Source organism: Salvelinus sp. IW2-2015, linkage group LG18, assembly GCF_002910315.2.
Source record: "Salvelinus sp. IW2-2015 linkage group LG18, ASM291031v2, whole genome shotgun sequence".
Classification (NCBI taxonomy): domain Eukaryota; kingdom Metazoa; phylum Chordata; class Actinopteri; order Salmoniformes; family Salmonidae; genus Salvelinus; species Salvelinus sp. IW2-2015.
Genome location: NC_036858.1, coordinates 10,958,260 through 10,983,267, shown reverse-complemented (window position 1 = coordinate 10,983,267; position 25,008 = coordinate 10,958,260). Strand labels below are relative to the sequence as shown.

General features: G+C 41.7%; 1 protein-coding gene across 1 annotated transcript in view; it reads left to right on the top strand.

Annotated features, from left to right (window-relative positions):
- Positions 1 to 324: 324 nt before the first annotated feature.
- Positions 325 to 25,008, top strand: part of acsf2 (acyl-CoA synthetase family member 2) — a 38,444-nt gene continuing 13,760 nt past the window's right edge. Inside the window, exons 1-10 of the mRNA XM_024006930.2 lie at positions 325 to 890; positions 10,818 to 11,013; positions 20,993 to 21,121; positions 21,248 to 21,301; positions 21,496 to 21,614; positions 23,146 to 23,308; positions 23,553 to 23,648; positions 23,916 to 24,067; positions 24,212 to 24,303; positions 24,499 to 24,575. Coding sequence (XP_023862698.1) covers positions 778 to 890; positions 10,818 to 11,013; positions 20,993 to 21,121; positions 21,248 to 21,301; positions 21,496 to 21,614; positions 23,146 to 23,308; positions 23,553 to 23,648; positions 23,916 to 24,067; positions 24,212 to 24,303; positions 24,499 to 24,575 — 1,191 coding nt within the window. The 5' untranslated portion in view covers positions 325 to 777. The remainder of the gene's footprint in view (positions 891 to 10,817; positions 11,014 to 20,992; positions 21,122 to 21,247; positions 21,302 to 21,495; positions 21,615 to 23,145; positions 23,309 to 23,552; positions 23,649 to 23,915; positions 24,068 to 24,211; positions 24,304 to 24,498; positions 24,576 to 25,008) is intronic.

Below are 25,008 nucleotides of genomic sequence, written 5' to 3'. Positions count from 1 at the left end.
ATTTAACCTTTATTTAACTAGGCAAGTCAGTTCATCATATTTACATTGACGTCCTACCCCGGAGGACGCTGGGCCAATTATGCGCTGCCAAATGGACTCCCAATCACGGCCGGATGTGATACAGCCTAGATTTTTGCTGTATCCTAATTTATTTTATTGTACTTAGCCTGTGTGGTGCCGTTTTTTGTTGGTTGTCTATGTAACCCCCGTTAAAAGAAAATAACATTATAACAAAAAATAAATAAAACAGCTAGCACACATCCTGTTGCAGTCCCTTCTCTAAGTTTTTAAGTACTGTGGTTGACATAAGAAACATTCATTCATGCAGTCGAAATGATTATCCGTCGTACTTGTTTAAGTTCGGATATCGATTTAATGAACCGTACACGGATCAAACGTTTTTAAAAACATTTGTATGGGTGTTTTCAAGCCCTAGACGCTTGCTTGCTGGCTTTCTACACAAAAGAAAGCAAATAATAGAAACTGATTACACCCTGTACATTTGTGTCACCTGCAGGTCAGTGAAGCGTAACGCACAACCTGGGAACAAAGTTCATCTACTGTAATTTATGTAACAAAATCTGTCATCTCAACATACGCGTTTATTATACTGTTATTTTAAGGCGATATTATCGAAGGCTGGAAGGCATTGCAATCCGACCAATCAGTGTCAAACAACATACATTTCCCCTGCATCACCAGGGTCGGTTTTAACTGCAGCCTATCGTTTGGTTTTTAATATTGTATAAACTGATTTTTTAAAGGATTTCTTAGATAATGTTTTCGAAGATTGCATTTGGCTCTCAGCCTCTTCGGTCGAATGTATTTTTTTCCAAGCCAGTGAAACTTTTGCAAAAACCAAGGACAACTTTTCCTTCACAGGGCAGTTGGTGAGTAACAATGCAGAAAACATGTTCATCCGTGACTCGTGATCAATAATATTGTTATAGGCCTATGCGAAAATTGGTAACATCGTGGGAAATAAACTCTAAATAGATTTCCACTACTTGTTACAATTCATGTTATCATTCAGTGTTCCAGCTGCTGGGAAAAACAACCCCGATATGCAACTGCGCAAAAATATTGATGTCATTTTTCATACTTAAACTGTTCACAAAATTGACCTAGTGAGTGTATACAAACTGAATAATGCATTTGATTTATTCTCTGGAGACACCAAAGGTATTTGAGCTGCAGAAGTTTCAAGAATCCTCCCAACCCAAAATCGAGTGACTGTAAGCCTGTGTGGTCTATTGCACAATCACAGATAATTAATTATTGTCGACGTGTACATTTGTGTGTCTCCTAACTTACAATCTTTTCTCTTTGCTCTTTAATTTTAAATTGTTATTTGAGAATAGGGTGTAGATTAACCTGGGTTGCTATTGGATATGTTGGGGCATTCCCTATTTTAAGTAGATCTCAAAATGAAAGTATCATGTTTCAGCTGAGGGTGCTGCCTCATTCGGAAAGCATTCAGACCCCTTACTTGTCCCACATTTTGTTACGTTACAGCCTTATTCTAAAATGGATTAAATTGTTTTTTCCCAATATCAATTTACACACAATACCCCCTAATGACAAAGCAAAAACACGTTTTTAGATTTTTTTGCAAATGTATTATAAATGGAAATATCACATTTACTACCCCTAATGACAAAGCAAAAACGTGTTTAGATTTTTTTGCAAATGTATTAAAAATGGAAATATCACATTTACTACCCCTAATGACAAAGCAAAAACGTGTTTAGAATTTTTTGTAAATGTATAAAAATAAAAATTAACGCTAATATCACATTTACATTAGTATTCAGACCCTTCTTTACTCAGTACTTTGTTGAAGCACCTTTGGCAGAGATTACAGCCTCAAATATTATTGGTTATGATGCTACAAGCTTGGCTTGTAAATCAAGTAGACAATCTACTGGCAAATCCTTTTTAATCCTCTCATTTGAAGATAAATAATGAAGATAAATTATAGATAAAATGTATCAGTGCTCATTGGACATAAACATTACACAACAAGTTGGAAATCGCAAATTCAACAATTAGTTGTATGGAAGGAATCGGTGACAGTGGCTAACCGCAAGCATTTCAACTGGAAAGTCAGACTGGGAAAATACGTTTTGAATGGTCATCCAACTCAGAATTGTAAAATCTTTCTTTGATGACAAAATTTGCCAACGAAGGATCGCCGCGCACAACAGGGTGAGTCCAAAAATGTGTTATATGCTGCTGCATAAATTATGTAATATGCCAGGAAGATATGGTCAGCCATATCAGCTATGTTTTTTTTTTTAAAGGCAGTAAACGAGGCTAAATTAATTGTTTCGCTACCAGACAAGGCTCCGCTGATAGCCAGATGTAGTGGTGGTAAGGATTCACTCCATTGTGCTGGAAAGAAAGCTCTGCTGTTGGGACAGCTTTATGTAGGCTCTAACAGTTTGTGGGCACCGCTTGTCGCCGTTATAGTGCAATGAATGTATTGTGTAGTGGCTTTGCTGGCATGCATCTGAAATATATTTTTAGGGGAGTTTGCCCCACCAAAATGTACATGCTAAAATCGTCACTGATTCTGACTAGTCTCCCAGTCCCTGCCGCTGAAAAACATCCCCACAACCTGATGCCGACACCACCATGCTTCACCGTAGGGATGGTGGCAGGTTTCCTCCAGACATGACGCTTGGCATTCAGGCCAAAGAGTTCAATCTTGGTTTCATCAGACCAGCGAATCTTGTTTCTCATGGTCTGAAAGTCCTTTAGGTGCCTTTTAGCAAACTCCAAGCAGGCTATCATGCACCTTTTACTGAGGAGTGGCTTCCATCTGGCCACTCTACCATAAAGGACTTATTGGTGGAGTGCTGCAGAGATGTTTGCCCTTCTGGAAGGTTCTCCCATCTCCACAGAGGAACTCTGGAGCTCTGTCAGAGTGACCATTGGGTTCTTGGTCACCTTCCTGACCAAGCCCCTTCTCCCCCGATTGCTCAGTTTGGCCGGGCGGCCAGCTCTGGGAAGAGTCTTGGTGGTTCCAAACTTCTTACATTTAAGAATGGAGGTCACTGTGTTCTTTGGGACCTTCAATGCTGCAGAAATGTTTTGGTACCCTTCCCCAGATCTGTGCCTCGACACAATCCTGACTCGGAGCTCTACGGACAATTCTTTCGACCTCATGACTTGGTTTTTGCGCTGCCATGAACTGTCGATTGTGGGACTATGGACAGGTGTGCCTTTCTAAGTCATGTCCAATCAATTGAATTTACCACAGGTGGATTCCAATCAAGTTGTAGAAACATCTCAAGGATGATCAATGGAAACAAGATGCACCTGAGCTCAATTTCCAGTCTCATAGCAAATGGTCTGTATACTTACGTTCTGTTTTATTATTTGTAATAAATTTGCACCCCAAAAAACAACTGTTTTTGCTTTGTCATTATGGGGTATTATGTGTCGATTGATTCACATAAAAAAAAAAAAAAATTGTAATACGTTTTACAGTAAGGCCTTAACGTACCAAAATGTGGAAAAGGGGAAGGGGTCTGAATACTTTCTGAATGTACTGTAAGCTGTGTCGACACTTAGATGTGACCTCTTCTACAAGAATATGAAGACTGCATTAAAGAGGCAGGTCTAGATGGACAAAAGTAGCGTTGTGGTCAGAATGTGTTCAGATCTGGCTGAGGAGGTGATCAGTCAAGCATTGTGTGCGGATTTCTCCTGGGCAGCCTGGTCTCACAGACTAGAAATAACACAGGCCGTGTCTAGACTTGACAGTTCATGCAGCTTTAATATTTTATTATAATATATATATATATTTTTTTTTTGAACTAGGCAAGTCAGTTAAGAACAAATTCTTATTTACAGTGACGGCCTACTAGTATTCTGATCATTGAGTTTTGATCATGGAATTCCAAACACATCATGCATCTACACCTACATTTAAATGTGTCTACAGTGTGTCTGGATGACCTTTTCCCACGGTATATTCAAATGCCAGTATGCATTCTACAAACAGTGGAACAGGCAAAATATGATAATCACACAACTGTTGGCAGTAGCTAACTACTGTAGCTAGCAAGCAATGCTAAACAGATTGCAAAAGGGTTGCTCAGTTGGTTTAGCATGTTGCTTGCAACGCCAGGGTTGTGGGTTCGATTCCCACGAGGTATGAAAAAATGTATGCACTCGCTACTTTAAGTCGCTCTGGATAAGCGCGTCTGCTAAATAATACAAAAATAATAGATTTTTCTAAATATTAGCTTGCTGTCTAGCATTTATGAGGCCAGCAAACACGGTCCTCATGCTAGGATCGTATTTCCTCCAACGTTATAATGGAAATGTGCCTCTCAGTACTAAAATACATGTTTTCTGGAGACTTGTGCGACGAGTGCTGATGACGTCGCCCACTGTGCACTTCCCCTAGCCTGATTGCATCCAGACTGAGGAGAAATCCGCACACAATGCATCCCTGACCACCACCTGAAGTGGTCAGCCAGATCTGAACACAATCGGACCACAAAGCGACCACAAAGTGTCTTTTCAATGCGATCTTCATATTCTGATAGCAGAAGGCGCATGTAAGTATCAAGTGTAGATACGACCATAGTAAATGTAAATCTGGGATACTCAAATTAGTTTAGTATGGTAAGATAAGACAGAAGATTACATACAGTAAGGCAAAAATGAAAGCGGGGTGGTTGTATAATGCGAACGTCTAGCAACCCAAAGGTTTGAATGTTCGAATCTCATCATGGACAACTTTATTATCTTTGCAACTACTTACTACTTTTTAGCTACTTTGCAACTACCGCAAACATCTAGCAAGGTTGCATGTTCGAATGTCATCACTGACAACTTTATTATTTTTGCTAATTAGAAACTTTGCAACTTCTTGCTACTTTGCAACTACTTAGCATGTTAGCTAACCCCAACCCTTTAACCTAACTCCTAATGTTAGCCACATCAAATTGGAATTCGCAACATATCATACATTTTGCAAATTCATAATATATTGTTCGAATTGCAATTCGTAACATATCATATGAAATAGACAAATGAATACATACCATACAAAACGTAACATATCATACTAATTTGATTGTCACAAATTTACAAATTCCGACATCTGGACTAGCATGGTCCCTAGCTCATAGAACCGTGGTTACGTGAGTAACCTTCGTTCTATTTTGCTTAACTTCTTGACGCTAGGAGGCAGAATTTCTATGTTTGGAAAAATAACGTTCCCAATGTAAACAGCCTATTTCTCAGGCCCAGATGCTAGAATATGCATATAATTGACAGATTAGGATAGAAAACACTCTAAAGTTTCCAAAACTGTCAACATATTGTCTGTGAGTATAACAGAACTGATTTTGCAGGCGAAAACCTGAGGAAATCCAACCCGGAAGTGCCTCTTATTTTGAAAAATCCCTGTTCCATTGCGTGCCTATCCTCCATTTAAAGGGATATCAACCAGATTCCTTTTCCAATGGCTTCCACAGGTTGTGAACAGGCTTTAGACATAGTTTCAAGCTTTTATTCTGAAAAATGAGCGATAATTATCAAAACGCGTCAGTGGATGGCCAGGTGTCCTTTGATTAGTTCAAAGTTGTAGCTCGACATTTTCTTTCTCTAGTATTGAATAGTTTACCGTCCGGTTGAAATATGATCGATTATTTATGTTAAAAACAACCTGAGGATTGATTATAAAAAACGTTTGACATGTTTCTACGAACTTTACGGATACTATTTGGAATTTTCGTCTTCCCTTCATGACTGCTGGGCCTGTTGATTTCTGAACACAACGCACCACAAATGGAGTTTTTGGATATAAAGAATATTTATCGAACAAAAGGAACATTTATTGTGTAACTGGAGTCTCATGAGAGCAAACATCCGAAGATCATCAAAGGTAAGCGATTAATTTGATTGCTTTTCGGACTTTCGTGACCAATCTACATTGCTGCTAACTGTTCGTAATGTGTTGTCTAGTGATCGATAAACTCACAAACTCTTGGATTGCTTTCGCGTAAAGCATATTTTCAAAATCTGACCGATAGGTGGATTAACAACAAGCTAAGCTGTGTTTTGGTATATTTCACTTGGGATTTCATGAAAATAAATATTTTTTGTAATTTTATTTGAATTTGGCGCTCTGCAATTCAATGGTTGTTACGAAAATGATCCCGTTAAAGGGATCCGTGCGCCAAGACGTTAAGGGACTAGTCACCAATGGGATGACTACGAGAGTAAGTCGGTTCCTCTAGGGCACAGCCTAGGCGGGTGTCAAACTCAATACCCAGTGGGCAAAATGTAAAACCTGAACAAAGTCGCGGGCCAACATTGAACAAATGAACCTTTTAATATGGACCCAAACAAGTTTTGCTTTAACATTGAATATGGAACAAGCATCGCTTTTACCATACAATATATAATTTAATAGTGGAGACATGCAAAATCGAATTTCAAATGAAAAACACATCAATGGCATTCATTATTAATAAATAAATTTAAATAAAAATCGTATGCCTCTTTTCTATTTGCAGCCTTTCTGATTTAAATACCAAAATAAACTTTTTCCAGATGCGTCGCAGCTCTCATCCACAGCGAGGGAGAACGCAACGAAATCTTTTCCCTTTTCCATCAGCTGGTCATACAGATTGGTGGCAAGATCACATGTGCGATCAGCTACTGTGTTCCTGCTCAGGCTCACGTTTGAAAATGCRTGCTTTTTCTCTGGGCATACGAGGTCACAAACTTTCATCATGCACTTTTTCACGAACTCTCCCTCATTAAAGGGCCGGGCTGATTTTGCGATCTCTGCTGCCACTATATAACTAGCCTTTACAGCAGCCTCACTTTGTGATGTGGATTTTTTGAACATATTCTGTTGTGAAACCAAACTTCTTTTCATCTCCTCTACTTTCTGGCTCCTTTGAGTCATGTCCATGTCCTTGTATTTGTCATGGTGTTTCGTTTCATAGTGTCGTCTAATGTTGTACTCCTTACTTACAGCCACGTTGACTCCACAAACAAGACAAACAGGTTTGTCTTTTACATATGTAAACAGATATTCTGCCTCCCACTTGTCCAGAAAGCTCCTGTTTTCTGCCTTTCTTTTCGCCATTTTTGGGAAGGGATAGCGCGCTGACAGTTGTAGCGTCTATGTTGCTATGACTACTGTCACAGAGGGCGTTTCTGGGTCCTGTCCTGATTGGCGCGCGAAAACAACAGCAGAGCATTATGGGATTCGTAGTATTAGCGGTGAATGCGCTGTATAATACCAGCGGGCCAGCTCTAGTAGTAATTTGGTATTGTCTCGCGGGCCAAATATAATTACCCCAAGGGCCAAATTTGGCCCGCGGGCCAGAGTTTGACACCCATGGCCTAGAGCAACACATCACCATAGGAGTTCGAGACAGTACCCGGCTCAACCGCAGGTTACTGTTGGGAGGTAAGGGTAGCACCAAGCACAGCTGAACTCATACCGTGAGGGTCAGCCATATTCACCCGATAAAAACTTGCAAAGGTACTGGGTGAAGCCCAGATGGCAGCCACATATATGTCAGAGAGGGGGACTCCCTTAAGCAGTGTCCAGGAGGTGGCAACTCCCCTGGTGGAGTGCGCTACCACAGAGGATGGTGCAGGGTGGCCAGCTTGGCTATATGCTTGCAGGATAGTGTCTACAATCCAAGTACCAACTGTTGTTTTCAGAGAGGCTTCAGAGAGGCCTTGTACTCTCGAAAGCACACAAACAGATGATCAGAGCGATAGATCGCCCGAGTCCACTCTACGTACGCGTTTAGGGATCTCACAGGACACGGAGCGCGTACATCAAAATCATGAGCCCCAGGGGGTATGGCGGTGGACAAGGCTGTTTCTCTGTTCACTTGACCTGGGGGCAGGACCTTTGGTAGGAATGCAGGATTAGGCCGCAGAGTAACGATCGCCTTACCCGGGCCTAGACGATAACGTTCATCACTAACAGATAAAGCATGGAGCACGCCAACCCTCTTGGTCGAGGCGATTTCCACCAGAAACGCAGTCTTAAAAGAGATGTTCAAGTCTATAACATCTAACAGTTCGAAGGGAGGTCTGGATATTACCCCAAGAACCAGATCCAAATCCCATTTGTGAACCGAGGGAGCTCTTGCTGGGCGTAACCGACAGACTCCCTTAAGAAACCTTGCCATGAGCGGATGGCTGCCAAGTGGACTATCCTGCTCTAAATCATGTCTTGCTGAAATGCCTACAGCGTATACAGTACCTTAAGTGTGGTTGCAGCCCTCCCAGCATTGAACAAAGACCTCAAGAACTGGAGCACAGTTTTTTATGTCACAAGATTCTGGACCAACACCCTGCTCCCCACACCACTGGCAGAACACGCGCCACCTCGTGTCATTGGTTAATGTGGTGGACGGGGCCCTGGCACTCTGTAAGATGTTAACAACAGAGGGCTCAAGATCTAAATCGGACCATTTTCGCTGTTCAGCAGCCAGGCCCACAGGTTCAGGCGGCAGGGATTCGGATGCCACAATGTGCCCTCCGCCTGTGACAATAGGTCTGGCCTCCGAGGTAGGTCCCATGCTGTCCCCGCTAGGAGTGACAGTATTGTCCTTTAATCAGTGCCGTCTCAGCCATCTAGGGGCAATCAGAAGGACCTGGTGGACTGATTCTGTCCAGAGTCGTTGGAATCATCGGGATTGGGGGGAAGGTGTATAGTTTCTTCCTCGGCCACTCATGAGCCAGGGCATCTAGGCCACATGGCCCGAGGGGGATTGAATATTGAGAACCAGAGTGTGTACCTCTGAGCCAAACAGATCCACTGCCGCTTCCCTAAAGAATCCCCACATGCGACTCACTATTCAGGGATGTAGTCGCCACTCCCCTTCCGGAGGGGAGGGGACCCATCAGTCTCTTACACTGAAGAACAGTCACCTTCTGGTCTTGGACAAAAGGTTTGAGGTGATCTACAATTTTCTGGACTCGCTCGTTGGTGAGATGAGCCCTCCATTAGAGACGAGTCGATCCGCATGCCCACGAACATCACAGTTCGTGTGGGGACCAAGTAGCTTTTTTTGCATGTTCAACCGGAGGCCTAGCTCTGAGATTTGCTTCAGGAGAGATGTTTTGTATGCTGCTGCCTGTTCTCATGACTGAGTACAGATTAGCCAATTTAGTACAAAAATACTAGAGTGCTAGAGCGGCATCCATGCATTTTGTGAATGTTCTTGGTGCCAGGAAGAGGCCCAAAGTTAACACTTGGTGCTCATACGCTATACCGTTGAATGCAAAGCGCAGAACTTCCTGTGAGCCGGGTGGATCGATATGTGGAAGTATGCATGTTTTAGGTTGACACTGGTGGACCACTGGCCTGGGCTGATAGCCTGTAGGATGTAGGACGAAGATGGCATCTTGAAGGGGAGGGTTTTCGAGGCCTCAAGTCCAGGATGGGGCAAAAGCCACCATCCCTCTTGAGGACTAGGAAATATACTCCTTAGAACCCACTGTGCTGTTCTGATGGTTTGAGTTGTCTGATTGCCTCCCTGATGGAGAAGAATGCAATCTCTAGTTGGAGAGCTTCTCTTTTCAGGGGGTTGACTGTTGTAGTTGACCAGACCCCTTTGAAAGGTGGTGGCCGGCATCGGAACTGGAGTTTTTACCCCTGTAGTACTGTATCCAGCACCCAGAGGGACTCCACAACTCCTCCCACAAGCTCAAGCCATTGCCACACCCATCAGGATGACTGAGGGGGCCCTTCGGAGCAGAGGGACGGTGCTTGTTATGTCGCTGCCTGTGCTGGTGGGGGCGCCACTGCTGACCCGGAGCCTATTGATGTGGGTGATCTGGGCGTGGCTGGTTCGGGGGAGGACCCAAGCAGCCTTTCGAGGCAGGGGAAAGCTGAGGTATAGACTGCAATTGTCTCTGCCCTGCGTTACCCTACCCAGAGGGACCCATGCAAGACCGCAGGGTCTCTGTCCTTCTGCAGCTTCGCTGTTTGGTCCAAAATGGCATCCACACCAGGACCAAAAATTTGAGATGGGGAGCTCCATAAAAGTTTTTTTCACGGAGGATGACATTTTTGTCTGTGAGAGCCAAAGCTGTCTCCGTGATGAGATGACCGTAAACAGGGCTTTGTCATTAGCACGTGACATCATAGCCAACCGTGCTTCATATACTGTAGGCGTGGGCTGAGAGTAGCACATTACATGCAGCTGAAGGGTGCATGTAATGTCCACAGCCTGAATTGCATGCTCTAAGCCTAGGCACATCCAGCCAGACTCAGCTGACACAGCAACAGACTATGTGTGAGGAGAGGTCCTGAGAATAGAGTGGTCAGGCTCGCGGCTCTGAACCTCACTCCGGCAACAGCTGCGGAGTCTTCCCTAGCCTGGGTGGGAGCTTCATGAACTGTCAAGTGTAGACACGGCCTAAATGTCTAGCCTAACCAATGCATTTATTCTCCCTCTCTGTCCATAGTGTTGAATGTGCACCACCCCCTCCCTGACCCTTGACTCCCATTCACCCTCCCTGTCCTCATCCGTCTCACATCCTAACCATTTAACTCATTTACATTGACTGCTCTTCCCTACTGTAGGCCCCATTTTGACACTCCATATGACACTATATCAAACGATGTCCTATTCAAACTGTTTCCATGGCTCCCATAATTTTTCTGAAAATCCTCTTATGAATATCACCCTTTATTGAATTCCATATTAATCTAAAGGCTTTGTACGAACTCCAGTTTGTTTGACTTTTAAACCCCGGACCATTTCATATCTGTAACTTCAGCTCTCTCTCTCTATTTTCCCACCTAGTGCAGTCCATGTGGACAGTCCACCCACTATCCCCACACTTACCACCAGCTATGCCCACGGCACCTCCTCCAAGTCTCTACTCTTCAGTACGGTTGGTGGGAGCCTCCAGGCTTCAGCTGAACGCTTTCCAGACCGGGAGGCTGTAGTGTTCCTACAGGAGGGGGTCAGGAAGACCTTCTCACAGCTCCAGCAGGATGTGAGTGATGTCTACTTCCTATTTTCTTCTAATCCTATGACAAACAGATTATGTGTACACAAGGGCTCTTTCTGTAGTGTGTGCAAGACTTCAAATCCTTGATTCCTCAACTCCTTGCCTCTATCTCAAAGCTCATTGAAGGAGGAGATCCAAGGCGAGAGAGTTAAGGAATTAAGGATTTTGAGGCTTGCACACTTTTCAGACAGAGCCAAGACGCGTGTCCTCTCGCCCCATCCAAAAGGAATTGAAACAGCATGTTCTACGCCCATTTAAGGGAAACAGTATGGAGGCAGATATTTTTTTAAAGCTAAGTGTGTTATTGTTTGCAATATGAATACAGTAAAACAGGTGAGTACACAAAATGGCATCTTACAGGTCTACGTACTCTCATCCATACCTACACATGCAGTCAAAGCTGGCCCTAGCCTTTTGGGGGCCCAACGTGACATTTTGTTATACTTGCTGTCATTCTCATTGACAGCAAGTCTATGAAGCGGTAGATCTGTTCTATGTGCACTTTTTCTATGCTTCCCATTCTTAACCTCTCTAGGGTACGTGAGACGGTAGCGTCCCACCTCTTCAACAGCCAGTGAAACTGCAGGGCGCCAAATTCAAAACAACAGAAATCCCATAATTAAAATTCCTCAAACATTCATGTATTTTACACCATTTTAAAGATACACTTGTTGTAAATCCAGCCACTGTGTCCGATTTCAAAAAGGCTTTACGACGAAAGCAAACCAAACGATTATGTTAGGTGAGTGCCTATTCACAGAATAACACAGCCATTTTTCCAGCCAAAGAGAGGATTCACAAAAAGCAGAAATATAGATCAAATGAATCACTAACCTTTGATGATCTTCATCAGATGACACTCATAGTACTTCATGTTACACAATACATGTATGTTTTGTTCGGTAAAGTTAATATTTATATCCAAAAATCTGAGTTTACATTGGCGCCTTACGTTCAGAAGTTCCAAAACATCCTTTGATTTTGCAGAGAGCCACATCAATTTACAGGAATACTCATAATAAACATTGCTAAAAGATACAACTGTTATGCATGGAATTTTAGATGCACTTCTCCTTAATGCAACCGCTGTGTCAGATTTCAAAAAAGCTTTACGGAAAAAGAAAACCATGCAATAATCTGAGTCGGCGCTCAGAGTCCAATCAAGATACAAATATATCCACCATATTATGCAGTCAACAGAAGTCAGAAATAACATTATAAACATTCACTTACCTTTGATGATCTTCATCAGAATGCACTCCCAGGAATCCCAGTTCCACAATAAATGTTTGTTTTATTCGATAATGTCCATCATTTATGTCCAAATTCTTCCTTGTTGTTCTAGCGTTCAGTACACTTTCCAAACTCACGATGCGCGGGCAAGTCCAGCGGAAAGTACGGACAAAAAGTTAAAATAAAAAATAAACATTTTTTTTTTACAGTCCGTAAAAACATGACAAACAAAGTATTGAATCAGTCTTTAGGATGTTTTTAACATAATTCTTCAATAATGTTCCAACCGGAGTATTCCTTTGTTTTCAGAAGTGCGTTGGAACATCTCTGTCTTGTGCCCTGCCCCTTTTCGAAAGCAATTTGATCAGATAATGTAATATTTGGTAAATTTAGGACATTTATATAACATTTATTATTTCAGCTGGAAAGTTTTGAATAGAAAGGCAATTCAAGATTGTCGAAAGCCTTTTCGGCATCAACAGCCATTGACAAATCTCTATCTTGTTTTTTTTTGCGTATTGTATTAAACTGAAACGTTCTTGTATTTGTTTTGTATCTATTTTTAAGAAACCCTGTTTGATATGTATCAAGTCTGAGTTTTTGCCATTCTATTGCTTATAAGCTTTGTTATTTTTTTATCACAATTTATTAAACGTATGGATCTATAATCAGCAGGGGACTCTCCAGAGATTCCTGGTTTTAATATAGCTTAAATAATTGTTTGATACATGGAACTAGGAAGTATTGAATTGAGTGATATGTGAGTTGTAAATGGGGGAGCTACTTTGTCCCAAAATGTTGAATATAACACTATGGGAAAGCCATCCATTCCGGATGCTTTCTCCGCGTGAATGTTTTAACACTATCTAATATTTATTTTTGGGTGGCCTCTGTTTTTAGTGATTTTATTTATTGTCTGGTGATAATTGCCTCAGGGTTCAGTCTAAGAAGGCTGTAGGATCCTTCCATCTGTTTTAATTCTGATTTAAATACAGTACATTTTCATAGAAGCTTTTAAAATGGTCATTAATCACTGTTGTTTCTAATTACTGCATTTATATTGTTTAAAATTATAACTTGTTTAGCATGTATTTGTTTTGTGAGCTGTGAAATATGTATCAGGTTTATTTGGCAATAAGTAGTATGCTTTACTTGAGTTTAACCTGTAGTTGTTGGCTCTCTTCAAAAGTAAAAGATCGTATTCCTGCTTAAGTTCAGAAATTGTATTTTTTATGGGCTTTTTCTAAGATAGTGCTTTATTTTTCGTAAAAAACTATTCTGAATCAGATTTAACTTTTGCCAAGTATGATATTATCATTCTCTTAAGGCATCCCAAATTATATTGGTGGTTGGGTTTTCTCTGGCCTCTGACATCATTATATCATGAATGTTTGAATCGAGTAAATTGTTGAGTACATTCAATTCTTGATTAGCTTTTGTTACTTTGAGAAAAAAAAAAAATTATTTTGTAGGTAGGAATAGTAATCTCCAGGTGTCCTAGTAAATCTTTGGAGGCTCCCTAAATGCGCCTTTTTTTATTACAACATCTGTCAATGTTATCTAATGTAGAATTTAGGTCACCTGCTAAAATAATAGTTCCTGTCTGGATTTGATCTAATATAGCTTGAATTTATCTAAAAACACCAGATGTGACCCTGGTGGGATATACAATAAAAGCGATGTATATTTTTCCCCATGTAAGGTACTGTACAATTCAAAATTAGAAAATATGCTGAGATATAAGGGAAAATGGTGTGTTCTTATTTATCAGGATGCCTACAGATTTGCCGTTCCTACAGTAGGTAGCAGAATAGGCCTCTCCAACGCAACTCCTCTTTATATTCAATATTCAATTTCTCCTTTATTTGTGTAACTCTTGCAAGAACCACATCTGCTGATAATCTCTAAGTGTTTGAGAATTAAATTTAAAAAATTATGGAGCCCGTGCACATACCATGTGATAAATTGGATTTTGTTGGCCAAGCTTATCACCAACCCCCATCCTTGCCCTCCTCTTTCTCACCCAGGCCAAGTTTATCCCAACCTCCCATCTTTTCCCCTGTCTTATCTTCTCAGGCAAATTTACACTCCTCTTTACATCTACTTACTCATCCATTATCCTTCATTCACACACAACATATACCCTATGCCTCCAAACACCCATTCTCTCCCGCCCTCCTACACATTTTATATTCACCCTCCTTCACTCTCCCATTTTATATGCACAGACACACACACACAAACCCACTCACACCCTCCCGCCCACACACATCCAAAGAACAATTATTGAAAATTACTAGCCAAGTTTCAATCCAATGAGCGACTGATTTTTCATATGAATATTCTAGAATACGCATAAAGAAAAATGTGAATTTTCCTACCAGTGGTGTGTTTCCACCAAAAGGACTTGTTGCGGATAAAAATCAGCGGGGGATGATGTAGTGCACACACAATGTACTTTTTCTCTTAATTTTTCATGTACCGAATAAATATGGAATTTTCAACTCTACTGTTGCGTTAAATAGCAAATGTGCCTACTCTGGTCTCGGCACGTACACTCAGCTCTCAGATACATTATGGATATTCTTATTTGTCAAACGCAGTCAAGCATCTCTCTTCATGTCACCAGAATAAGACCCTCAAAATATTATTGGAAAGGAGGTTCAAGATCACCGCGAAGTTCATCATAACTTTTTTAATCTGTAGGCTAATAAACTGCGTGGTTTCCCGAGTCGTAGTGGGAGGACCACACACATATCATTACGTGACTCCAAGTTTACTTTGATATTATGGTTATTATATTAATAATTGAGCGCAAAGGCATTTCCACCTCCATTTCTCGCATAATACATTTTTCAGACACAAAAAGATTCCACCATGTCGAACAAACAAATTATCTGTTTGCATTTATAAAATTGTACCGAAACATCCTGTTTCCATCACAGCTGTCATGATTATTTTTTTTAATGGTATGACTTTACTCGCATAAAAAGTGTAGATGGAAATGTGGTTAATGACATACAGTACATGCAATATTTCCTATTTTATATTGTCTTTGCAGTGTATCTCATTGGCATTGGCTAATTCTGTCATTACTTCCTAGAGAAGAACAGTTACGTGGGGACAATGGAGTCTGTATTGGGGAAGGGGGAAAGAATATTGTTACAATTTACGATATGCTGGTCTTGGGCATCACTGTATGTAGCCTAGTGTGCTTATCACTTTTTTCCGCTTCTTCGTCTCCTCAGGGCATTGGGCTCTCTTTCAAATGGAAAGGTTTCCTACAGCCTGTTCAGGGCTTCATTGGCGCTTGTGAACTCCATCCTCTGTGTTCCCTTCCATACCCACAGCACTGCCGGGAATCGGAGTTGATTCCCTTTTCCTCCAGTGTCTGATCGGAAAGAATTGCTTGTGTTTTTCCGCAGTTCAGGCCTTAATTTATTTCAGCATCTTGAGACAATGTGATTGCGCTCTTAGGGACCTGTTGTGTAGCCTAAACGTGCAATTTATTTCAGCAACATAAAAGCTGACTTTGTTTCATTTTTTGTAGATAGAACCTTAGTACCATGCTCTCGAATTTGTTAGTCAACTGTCTATAACTAGATGCAGCTTTAATGCAGCTTTTATTCTGTCATTATACTGTATTTTGCCCTAGAAGACATAATAAACCCTCGCTCACCAGAATGTCATAAATCAATAGAATGAATGCTTCAATCCAGTTGACATCGGTACATTTCTATGTCATCTCTGGTTCTTTCGCCGAACAAAGACGTTTAGGCACCGGGGAGAAAATGCAATAACAAAAAAAACTGGAAAGATTTTCTTTGCAAAATATCCAAATTACATCAGTTTGACAAGGAAATAGAAAGTTGTGACAATGACCCAACATGTTTCTGATAATATTTCAGTTCGGCTTGATGCATATTTTTTTGTGGTTGTACTCAAAAGAGTAGCAGGGTATTGCTGTTTTATGTACAATGTTGTCAACAAAAGTAGGTTACTTTTACTACTGTCCCTATTGCAGAATACAGCCTTTTGACAGCATGTACTAAAGTCGATTTAATCTACACTTGCATTAGTCCCTTCGTTTGTTGATTGGAATTTAGGCTGTGAGAACGAAAAGGCAGCAGACAGACCTACAGTATGTTTTAGCAGGGAAGTTTGGTATGGTGACCTGATTTGTAACTTTGAAAATAATTTTGTCAAACAGATTGTGAATCCAAAAGTGTAAGTTTGATTCTAGAAGGGGGAACAGTAAGTATAAACATTATTTGGTTAGGGTGTAGGGACAGATTTATGTCATCTTGTCTTTGGGATATTTTATTATTTATTTACTTTATTTAGTCTCATCAGTGGAACTATTCTCATTCTTAACAATGGGCTAAAATATAGGGTAAATACTGTGCGTAACACTACTGTTATTCCCCACACTTATTTTATTATTCCACGTCTTCCCAGTTTTGCCAGTGTAATCACATATTTGAAATCTCATATGCCTACTTGCATCATTGAAAATGAATTATATGAGGCTATTTATTTTTGCAGCCATTCATGGACAGTTTTGAGTAAGTCATACAAATAAGCATTGGATATTAAATGCTTCAGGAATCAAATATAATTAGACGTTTTACTATTGTGCACATGCTAGAACAACTCAGACAAAATATGATGCGTTTATGTGGAGTAAAATGATAGCAAGGATCTTCAACTAGTAGACATAAATCACCTGAATATTGATATTCATTAGATTTTTCTTGAAAGTTTGGTGATTTTTAGAAATGAAGTTGTTATAAAAAATAAACATTTCAAACACCTAGCACATAGATCAGGGGTGGCCAACTCTACTGGAGAGCAATCAGGATTTTCTTCCAGACCTATTTTAAAGAGTTCACCCAATTACAAAATACAAAATGTTTGTATTCTTATTTTAAAAGCAGTCTATGGACAAGGAGACTGCAATCTATGATTTGGCTATGCACTGCCATTAATCATTCCTGTGGAGTCTTTGTGTACTGGTAACACTCCCCGGCACGTCGCATACAACTTTTCACCTGAGAACAGGTGATCCCTGCTTCCAACCTTCCCACTGTTTCTAGCATTACTGTCTGAATAGTGTCAAACCACCTAAAAAATGTTTTAAAAAAAACAAACATTAGCATACTTTTAAATTTCATTCCCCCAAAATTTCAAAGCTACAAAGTCATCCAATTTTGAGGGTTCATTTGATGTTGAAGGCATCCTGAATACACCTGACCTGTGGTTTTTATTTTTAAATGTTCCACCCTGGTCATAGGCTTAAGCCATGTCCAAAATGAATAGAATTGGAGGAAATTAGCTTTAAAACAGTAAAATAAATATACCATCTGGGGGTTGTGCCAGGGGGCAATGAAATTCACATAGCAAATCTCAGTCGCTTTCTTCAAAAGCTGGCGGCCCTAATGCATTGTTTTCTCTTTATTCAACCCGCCTGCCGCCCACCAGCCCTACAGCCACACAATATTTCATGACCCTTAACCCGACTGCCCCGCAAAGGGCGGCCGCCAGTTGCCCATCACTGTGCTACAGAATCACACAGTTTCTCAGATACTGTACATTATCAGTGGGCCCTCGGCTCAGTCTGGGTTCAAACTTTATTCATAACATTCAATACTGGCAGGCATTCAATACTGGCAGGCATTCAATACTGGCAGGCATTCAATACTGGCAGGCATTCAATACTGGCAGGCATTCAATACTGGCAGTTAAACAGGTCAAAGATAGGAACATCAGTACTTAGTTGCACCAGATAATTGTAGACTAAGTGAAAAACTACTTATTTAATTATGGTACATAAACATACTGTCACACCCTGATCTGTTTCACCTGTCTTTGTGATTATCTCCACCACCTCATCCAGGTGTCGTCCATCTTCCCCATTTATCCCCTGTGTATTTATACCTTTGTTCTGTTTGTCTGTTGCCAGTTTGTCAAGTCAACCAGCGTTTTTGTTCTCAGCTCCTGCTTTTCCCAGTCTCTCTTTTTCTCGCCCTCCTGGTTTTGACCCTTGCCTGTCCTGACTCTGAGCCCGCCTGCCTGACCACTCTGCCTGCCCCTGACCCTGAGCTTGCCTGCCGACCTGTACCTCTGCCTACCCTGAGCTTGCCTGCCGTCCGGTACCGTTGCCCCACCTCTGGTTTACTGACCCCTGCCTGCCTTGACCTGTCTATTGCCTGCCCCTGCTGGATTATTAAATCATTGTTAATTCGACGTGTCTGCATCTGGGTCTTACCTTCACACCTGATGCATACATGGTTAACTCCCGTTTCGGTCTGTGTCTTCCCGCACCTACGATCATGTTTAGTACATATCAATCCATATCAACAGTTTATCAAATACATGGAAATAATGAATCAAATAATTTTCCATTATACAAGGGGTTGCACAAAAGGAAACATCAGGTTGATTGGACGTCAATACATTAGCTGTCTCTCCCCTCTCGTTCAGCTGGAAACAGCTTTGCACGAGTTCGCAAACGCAGCGCTGACATAACACACAGAGCCCAACCAAATACCAGGAGGAGATTCAGCCCAAAACAAATTTAGAAAAGGGGCTGATTTGATCAATTCAGCACTGTTTACTATCTACTGTTGTACATGGTGCTCTTCTGTCCTGTAGATTTAAAAAATGAATCTGTGACTTCATGGATATATTCTCAGCAAAAAAATAAACGTCCCTTTTTCAGGACACTGTCTTTCAAAGATAATTCATAAAATTCCAAATAACTTCACAGATCTTCATTGTAAATGATTTAAACACTGTTTCCCATGCTTGTTCAAAGAACCATAAACAATGAATCAACATGCACCTGTGGAACGGTCGTTAAAACACTAACAGCTTACAGACGGTAGGCAAACAGTTATGAAACTTGGGACACTAAAGAGGCCTTTCTACTGACTCTGAAAAACACCAAAAGAAAAATTCCCAGGGTCCCTGTTCATGTGTGTGAACATGCCTTAGGCATGCTGCAAGGAGGCATGAGGACTGCAGATGTGGCCAGGGCAATAAATTGCAATGTCCGTACTGTGAGACGCCGAAGACAGAGCTACAGGGAGACAGGATGGACAGCTGATCGTCCTCGCAGTGGCAGACCGCGTGTAACAACACCTGCACAGGATCGGTACATCCGAACATCACGCCTGCAGGACAGGTACAGGATGGCAACAACAACTGCCCAAGTTACACCAGGAATGCACAATCCCTCCATCAGTGCTCAGACTGTCCGCAATAGGCTGAGAGAGGCTGAACTGAGGGCTTCTAGGCCTGTTGTGAGGCAGGTTCTCACCAGACATCACCGGCAACAATGTTGCCTATCGGCACAAACCCACCGTCGCTGGACCAGACGGGACTGGCAAAAAATGCTCTTCACTGACGAGTCACGGTTTTGTCTCACCAAGGGGGATGGTCAGATTTACGTTTATCGTCGAAGGAATGAGCGTTACACTGAGGCCTGTCCTCGGGATTGATTTGGAGGTGGAGGGTCCATCATGGTCTGGGGTAGTGTGTCACAGCATCATCGGACTGAGCTTGTTGTCATTGCAGGCAATCTCAATGCTGTGCGTTACAGGGAAGACATACTCCTCCCTCATGTGGTACCCTTCCTGCAGGCTCATCCTGACATGACCCTCCAGCATGACAATGCCACCAGCCATACTGCTCGTTCTGTGTGTGATTTCCTGCAAGACAGGAATGTCAGTGTTCTGCCATGGCCAGCGAAGAGCCCGGATCTCAATCCCATTGAGCACGTCTGGGACCTTGGTGGAAGAGTGGGGTAACCTCTCACAGCAAGAACTGGCAAATCTGGTGCAGTCCATGAGGAGGAGATGCACTGCAGTACTTAATGCAGCTGGTGGCCACACCAGATACTGACTGTTACTTACGATTTTGACCCCTCCCCTCTTTGTTCAGGGACACATTATTCCATTTCTGTTAGTCACATGCCTGTGGAACTTGTTCAGTTTATGTCTCTGTTGTTGAATCTTGTTATGTTCATAAAAATATACATACATGTTTGTTGAAAATAAATGCAGTTGACAGTGAGAGGACGTTTTTTTTGCTGAGTGTGTTATTTTAAGCAGTTGTGTCTATTTAACAAGACCCCCATGGCTGGAAGAACGCAGTGAGCTGGGTTAGAGGCAAAGTCTAACGTGACGTGATCTCCAGGTTATGAAAGCATTAAAGTTCAAATGTGACCAATGACACCAAACGTATTAACAGTCTTTGTCCTGGGACTACGGTAACCTGGCAGTAGCTGGTATCTGATTAGAAAATGATTTCTACGGCACTTACCTGTTGTGGATACAGCTACTCATGATATGACTGTGTATAGAGTTCAGATAGCGAAACCTTGACTTTTGAAGTTAACCATTCATTCGGCGATAAAGAATTGTCACGTGTTTGGGTAACAACCAGCTGTGCCGCTCACTCAGTTTGGTTTAATTGTTTAGGTTCTATTGATAGTAGTAGTAATCAATAATGGATTTCTGCTGTTTTTTTTTAATGCGGTTCTGATTAATTCAATGTTGAAATGTGCACTACAAAATACCCCTTTTAGATATGTTTTACCATGTCTCTATTGCTACTGTTTTACTCAACTGTCTCTTTCAGCAATGCTGCTGTGAACCGCTTTCTAGCGTCCAGCTATGCATTGATTACCATTACCTCTTTGTGCTGACTGTGCTCCATTATGGCTCAGGTGGACCAGGCTGCTGCAGGCCTCCTGGCACTGGGACTGAAGAGGGGGGACCGACTGGGCATGTGGGGACCCAACATATATGAGTGGATCCTGTTCCAGTTTGCCTCAGCCAAGGCTGGCATCATACTGGTGAGCGCTGACACTGGTGGCATGGAGGAGGAATCTTAATAGGGGAAAGAGGTTTTTCAACCTCATTTGTGAAGTCAAGTACAATAAAGCGGATGTTTTCAGTGGTTATGCTTTGTCTTCTGACAGGTGTCTGTGAACCCAGCCTATCAGGAGCAGGAGTTGGAGTTTGCTTTGAGGAAGGTGGGTCACTTGAGTTGGCACGTTATGTTCCATGAAAGTTGCACTGGGTGTGGCCCTCTTAAGTACGGTGCAGAGATTATTGCTTTTTAAACAGTTTATTATGAGGATAAAGGCAATGATGTTGATGATGTTCATTGGTGGTGATAACAGTGTGTTCATTGGTGGTAATAATGTAGTTTCCTGCTTTGGTCCAGGTTGGATGCAATGCCATTGTGTGCCCGACCCAGTTTAAGACCCAGAAGTATTGTGACATGCTCAGGCAGATCTGTCCAGAGATGGACACTGCTAGCCCAGGATCGGTAAAGAGTGCCAGGTATGACCACACTGTTTTCATATACAATCACAACTCTTCTTTTGACGAAATCACACAATTTCAGTTAGACTGAATGATGGTCAAATTACAATGGGTTGTATTCTGGTGGGTGCAAAGCTCTAGATATTGCAGATAGAAAAATTCTAGAGCTCAGACGATTCTCTGTTCTATTCTACATGACTGAGAAGCATGGCTGTCTGTTCTACATCATGTTTTTCTATCGGAATGTTTTGTTACATTTAGTGCTGAGCGATTAGAGCTTTTTGAGGTCGGTTCAGTTTGAAAAATAATCATGTTTTTCGGAGATAAAAAACAACATTAAATGCAATATACATTTTGTGGGTTGAATGCTGTAACAACACAGAGTAAAACAATTAATGAAAGTCCCATGATGGAGGTGACTGGCCATAACTGCTTATCACTTATTAACCATCATTTATTCACATTACTTTACTAAAATATTTCAGTTGTTGTGTATATTTGTTTTATTTGATGACTTTATTATTTCATTCCAAGTCAATAGAGATGCAGTCTGGCAAAATCACTATTTTAGTAATTCTTAAAAGTAAATAATGCATACTTTTATGACTGCTAAATACCAACTGTCCAACACTTAGATCAGGAATGGGCAACTAGCGGCCCCCCTTTTGAAGGCCTTCAGATCAATAAAAAATGTAATACTAATATATGTATATTTTTTTGGGGGGGGGGGCGCTGTCGTCGTCTCAACTTACTGTTAGAATAGTAGCATACACAAGGTGCAATTTCGAAATGTGGTTGTGCATCTGCAGTTTTTCTCTTGTTCTGTTAGTCAATTAGCCCATGTCAGCAAAACATTTTTAGATTGCTAAATTTGTTTAGTGGCCAGATATCTAAACTTGCTATCATGGTTGAATTACTGTCCGTGGGGCCCCCATTGATTATTATTTTTATTTTTTTTGTCAGTCTCACCCAGATATCATATAAAAAAATGGAAACATTTCTTCTCTGCCCCATGGCAAAATGTGTAGAATTGCAGCAAACTTGCTTTAAAACTGCAACATTTTCTCTACACCGAATGCTAAAATGTGCACCCCCATCAAAGTTGCCCATCCCTGACTTAGATCTTGTATTTTCCAGTAGAGATACCACTAGATCGCGCATTCTTCTGTCTCTTTTACGTAGCAGTTGTAAAAGAAACACAGACCGAAGAAGTTTGCGCGCAATGAATTATGGTCATTGTAGTTAATTGCCACATTATCTGCACTCAACTATGTAGAATATTGGCCTGTTGGAAACTACAACTTCCTACTATATTGCACAGTTGGGGCTTGATATGATTAATCTCTACAGAAACTGTGTAATGTGCTTATTAAACTCACAGAAAAAAATACAAACCAACTTCAGTCAATTTGTTGTTTAAAAATAACCGAAATGTCGGTTAATCGCTCAGCACTAGTTACATTGCACTCCACTGAGCTCACACGATTATCTGTTCTACATAATGCATTTCTATCAGAATGTTTTGTTACGTGTGACACTTCCTCCTCAGACTCCCTGACCTCCATACAGTGATAGTGACAGACAGCCGGCAGCCGGGGATGTACCACCTAGAGGACGTGATGCAGGCAGGGAGCAGCCAGCACATGCAGCAGCTGGAGGAGCTGCAGAAGAAACTGTCCTTCGACGACCCCATCAATATTCAGTTCACATCGGTACTTTTAGTAAACTGTATATACTCTCACTCTCTATTCTTCCTATTTGATCCTGTGCTCACAGTTCGTCTTTACACGGTCATGGTGTTCAACAAATCTATACTGTGAATTCATGTTAAATCCTCTGTTGACAGTGATCTGAGTCATAATACTCAACAGCCCCGGTTGACCTATTCAAGTGCATTTGCGAATATGCATTGCTTTGTGTCCACCATTTCTGACATACTTGTTTGTCTGATGTCAGGGTACGACGGGGATCCCCAAAGGTGCCACCCTCTCCCACCACAACATCGTCAACAATTCCTACTTCATTGGCATGCGACTTGGATATGACTGGAGGGTGAGTGCCCTGCCCACACAGACACATATGATTCAAGACAATGAGTTAGTTAGGCTGCGTTTAGACCGACAGCCCAATTCAGATTTTTTTTCTTCCACTAATTGGTCTTTTGACCAATCACATCAGATACTTTCACATCAGATCTTTTTCAGAGCTGATCTGATTGGTCAGAAGACCGATTTAGTGAATGAAAATATCAGAATTTGGCTGCCTGTCTAAACATAGCCATAGAGTCACTGGGGTAGTCTTTAATCCATGTCCCCTCAGTCCCAGGTACGCGTGTGCCTGTCTGTGCCCATGTACCACTGCTTCGGCTCGGTGGGTGGTGGCATTGTCATGGCCACGCATGGCATCACGTTGGTCTATCCCTCCACTGGATACGACGGACGTGCCAACCTGGCAGCTATGGAGAGTGAAAGGTATGGCAGAAATATCTAAGTTCTGGTGGAAAACATGCATTCAGTGTTATTGAGGACATTTCTGGGACAGTGAACTGTGGTGTAGGTTGTGTGCTTTGTGCCTCAATCAAGTGTGTCTACTTTTCCACCCCCTCCCTCCACCAGGTGTACCTTTGTCTATGGCACTCCTACTATGTACATCGACATGCTGGGCCAGCCTGACTTGGCCAAGTTTGACTTGTCGTCAGTGGAGGGAGGTGAGAGATCATGTTTTTAACTCAGCTCATTTGTTTCTGTTCTAATCATATTCTCGAAATCTGCTGGATTGAACATTAGTTGGGATGAAATCCTGCATACTCGGGGGTCCTATAGGACCGTTTTTGCGCAATCTTGATATTGGTTATGTCAAATGTACTGTATCTTAGATGATGTGTTTTATTTATGCATTTCAGGCGTCATGGCTGGTTCCCCGTGTCCACCTGAAATAGTGAAGAAGGTCATTTCTACCATGGGCATTAAGGAGCTCGTAGTGAGTAATGTTTTCTTAATTAGGTTAATTGATTAATTAAAGTTAGCTAAATGATGACTGAATATGATTTATTGTCCAGAGAGTTCACTCACCTGGTTTCCCAGGCCTGAGTCAGTCCCTGGTTAGAGGTGGAAGCTCAAAACCAGCTGTGGGGTAACCCTTCAGGACCTTCACTGCTGGGTACAGTTAATATATTTTTCCGTTAGAGGGAGACATTTTCATACGAGAACGTCCTTCCAGATTCATTATTGCAGAGTTGTGGGCCGACCTCTACTCCTAGCGAGTTACAGGATGGGCATGCGTTTGTTTCAGACCAGCACTAACTCACATGCCTTTGCTAATAAGCTACACATCCAGACTTGGATTAGCTGAAGCAGGTGTGCTAGTGTTGGGGCTGGGACAAACCCCCAAACTCTGTAGCTCCCTGGGAGTA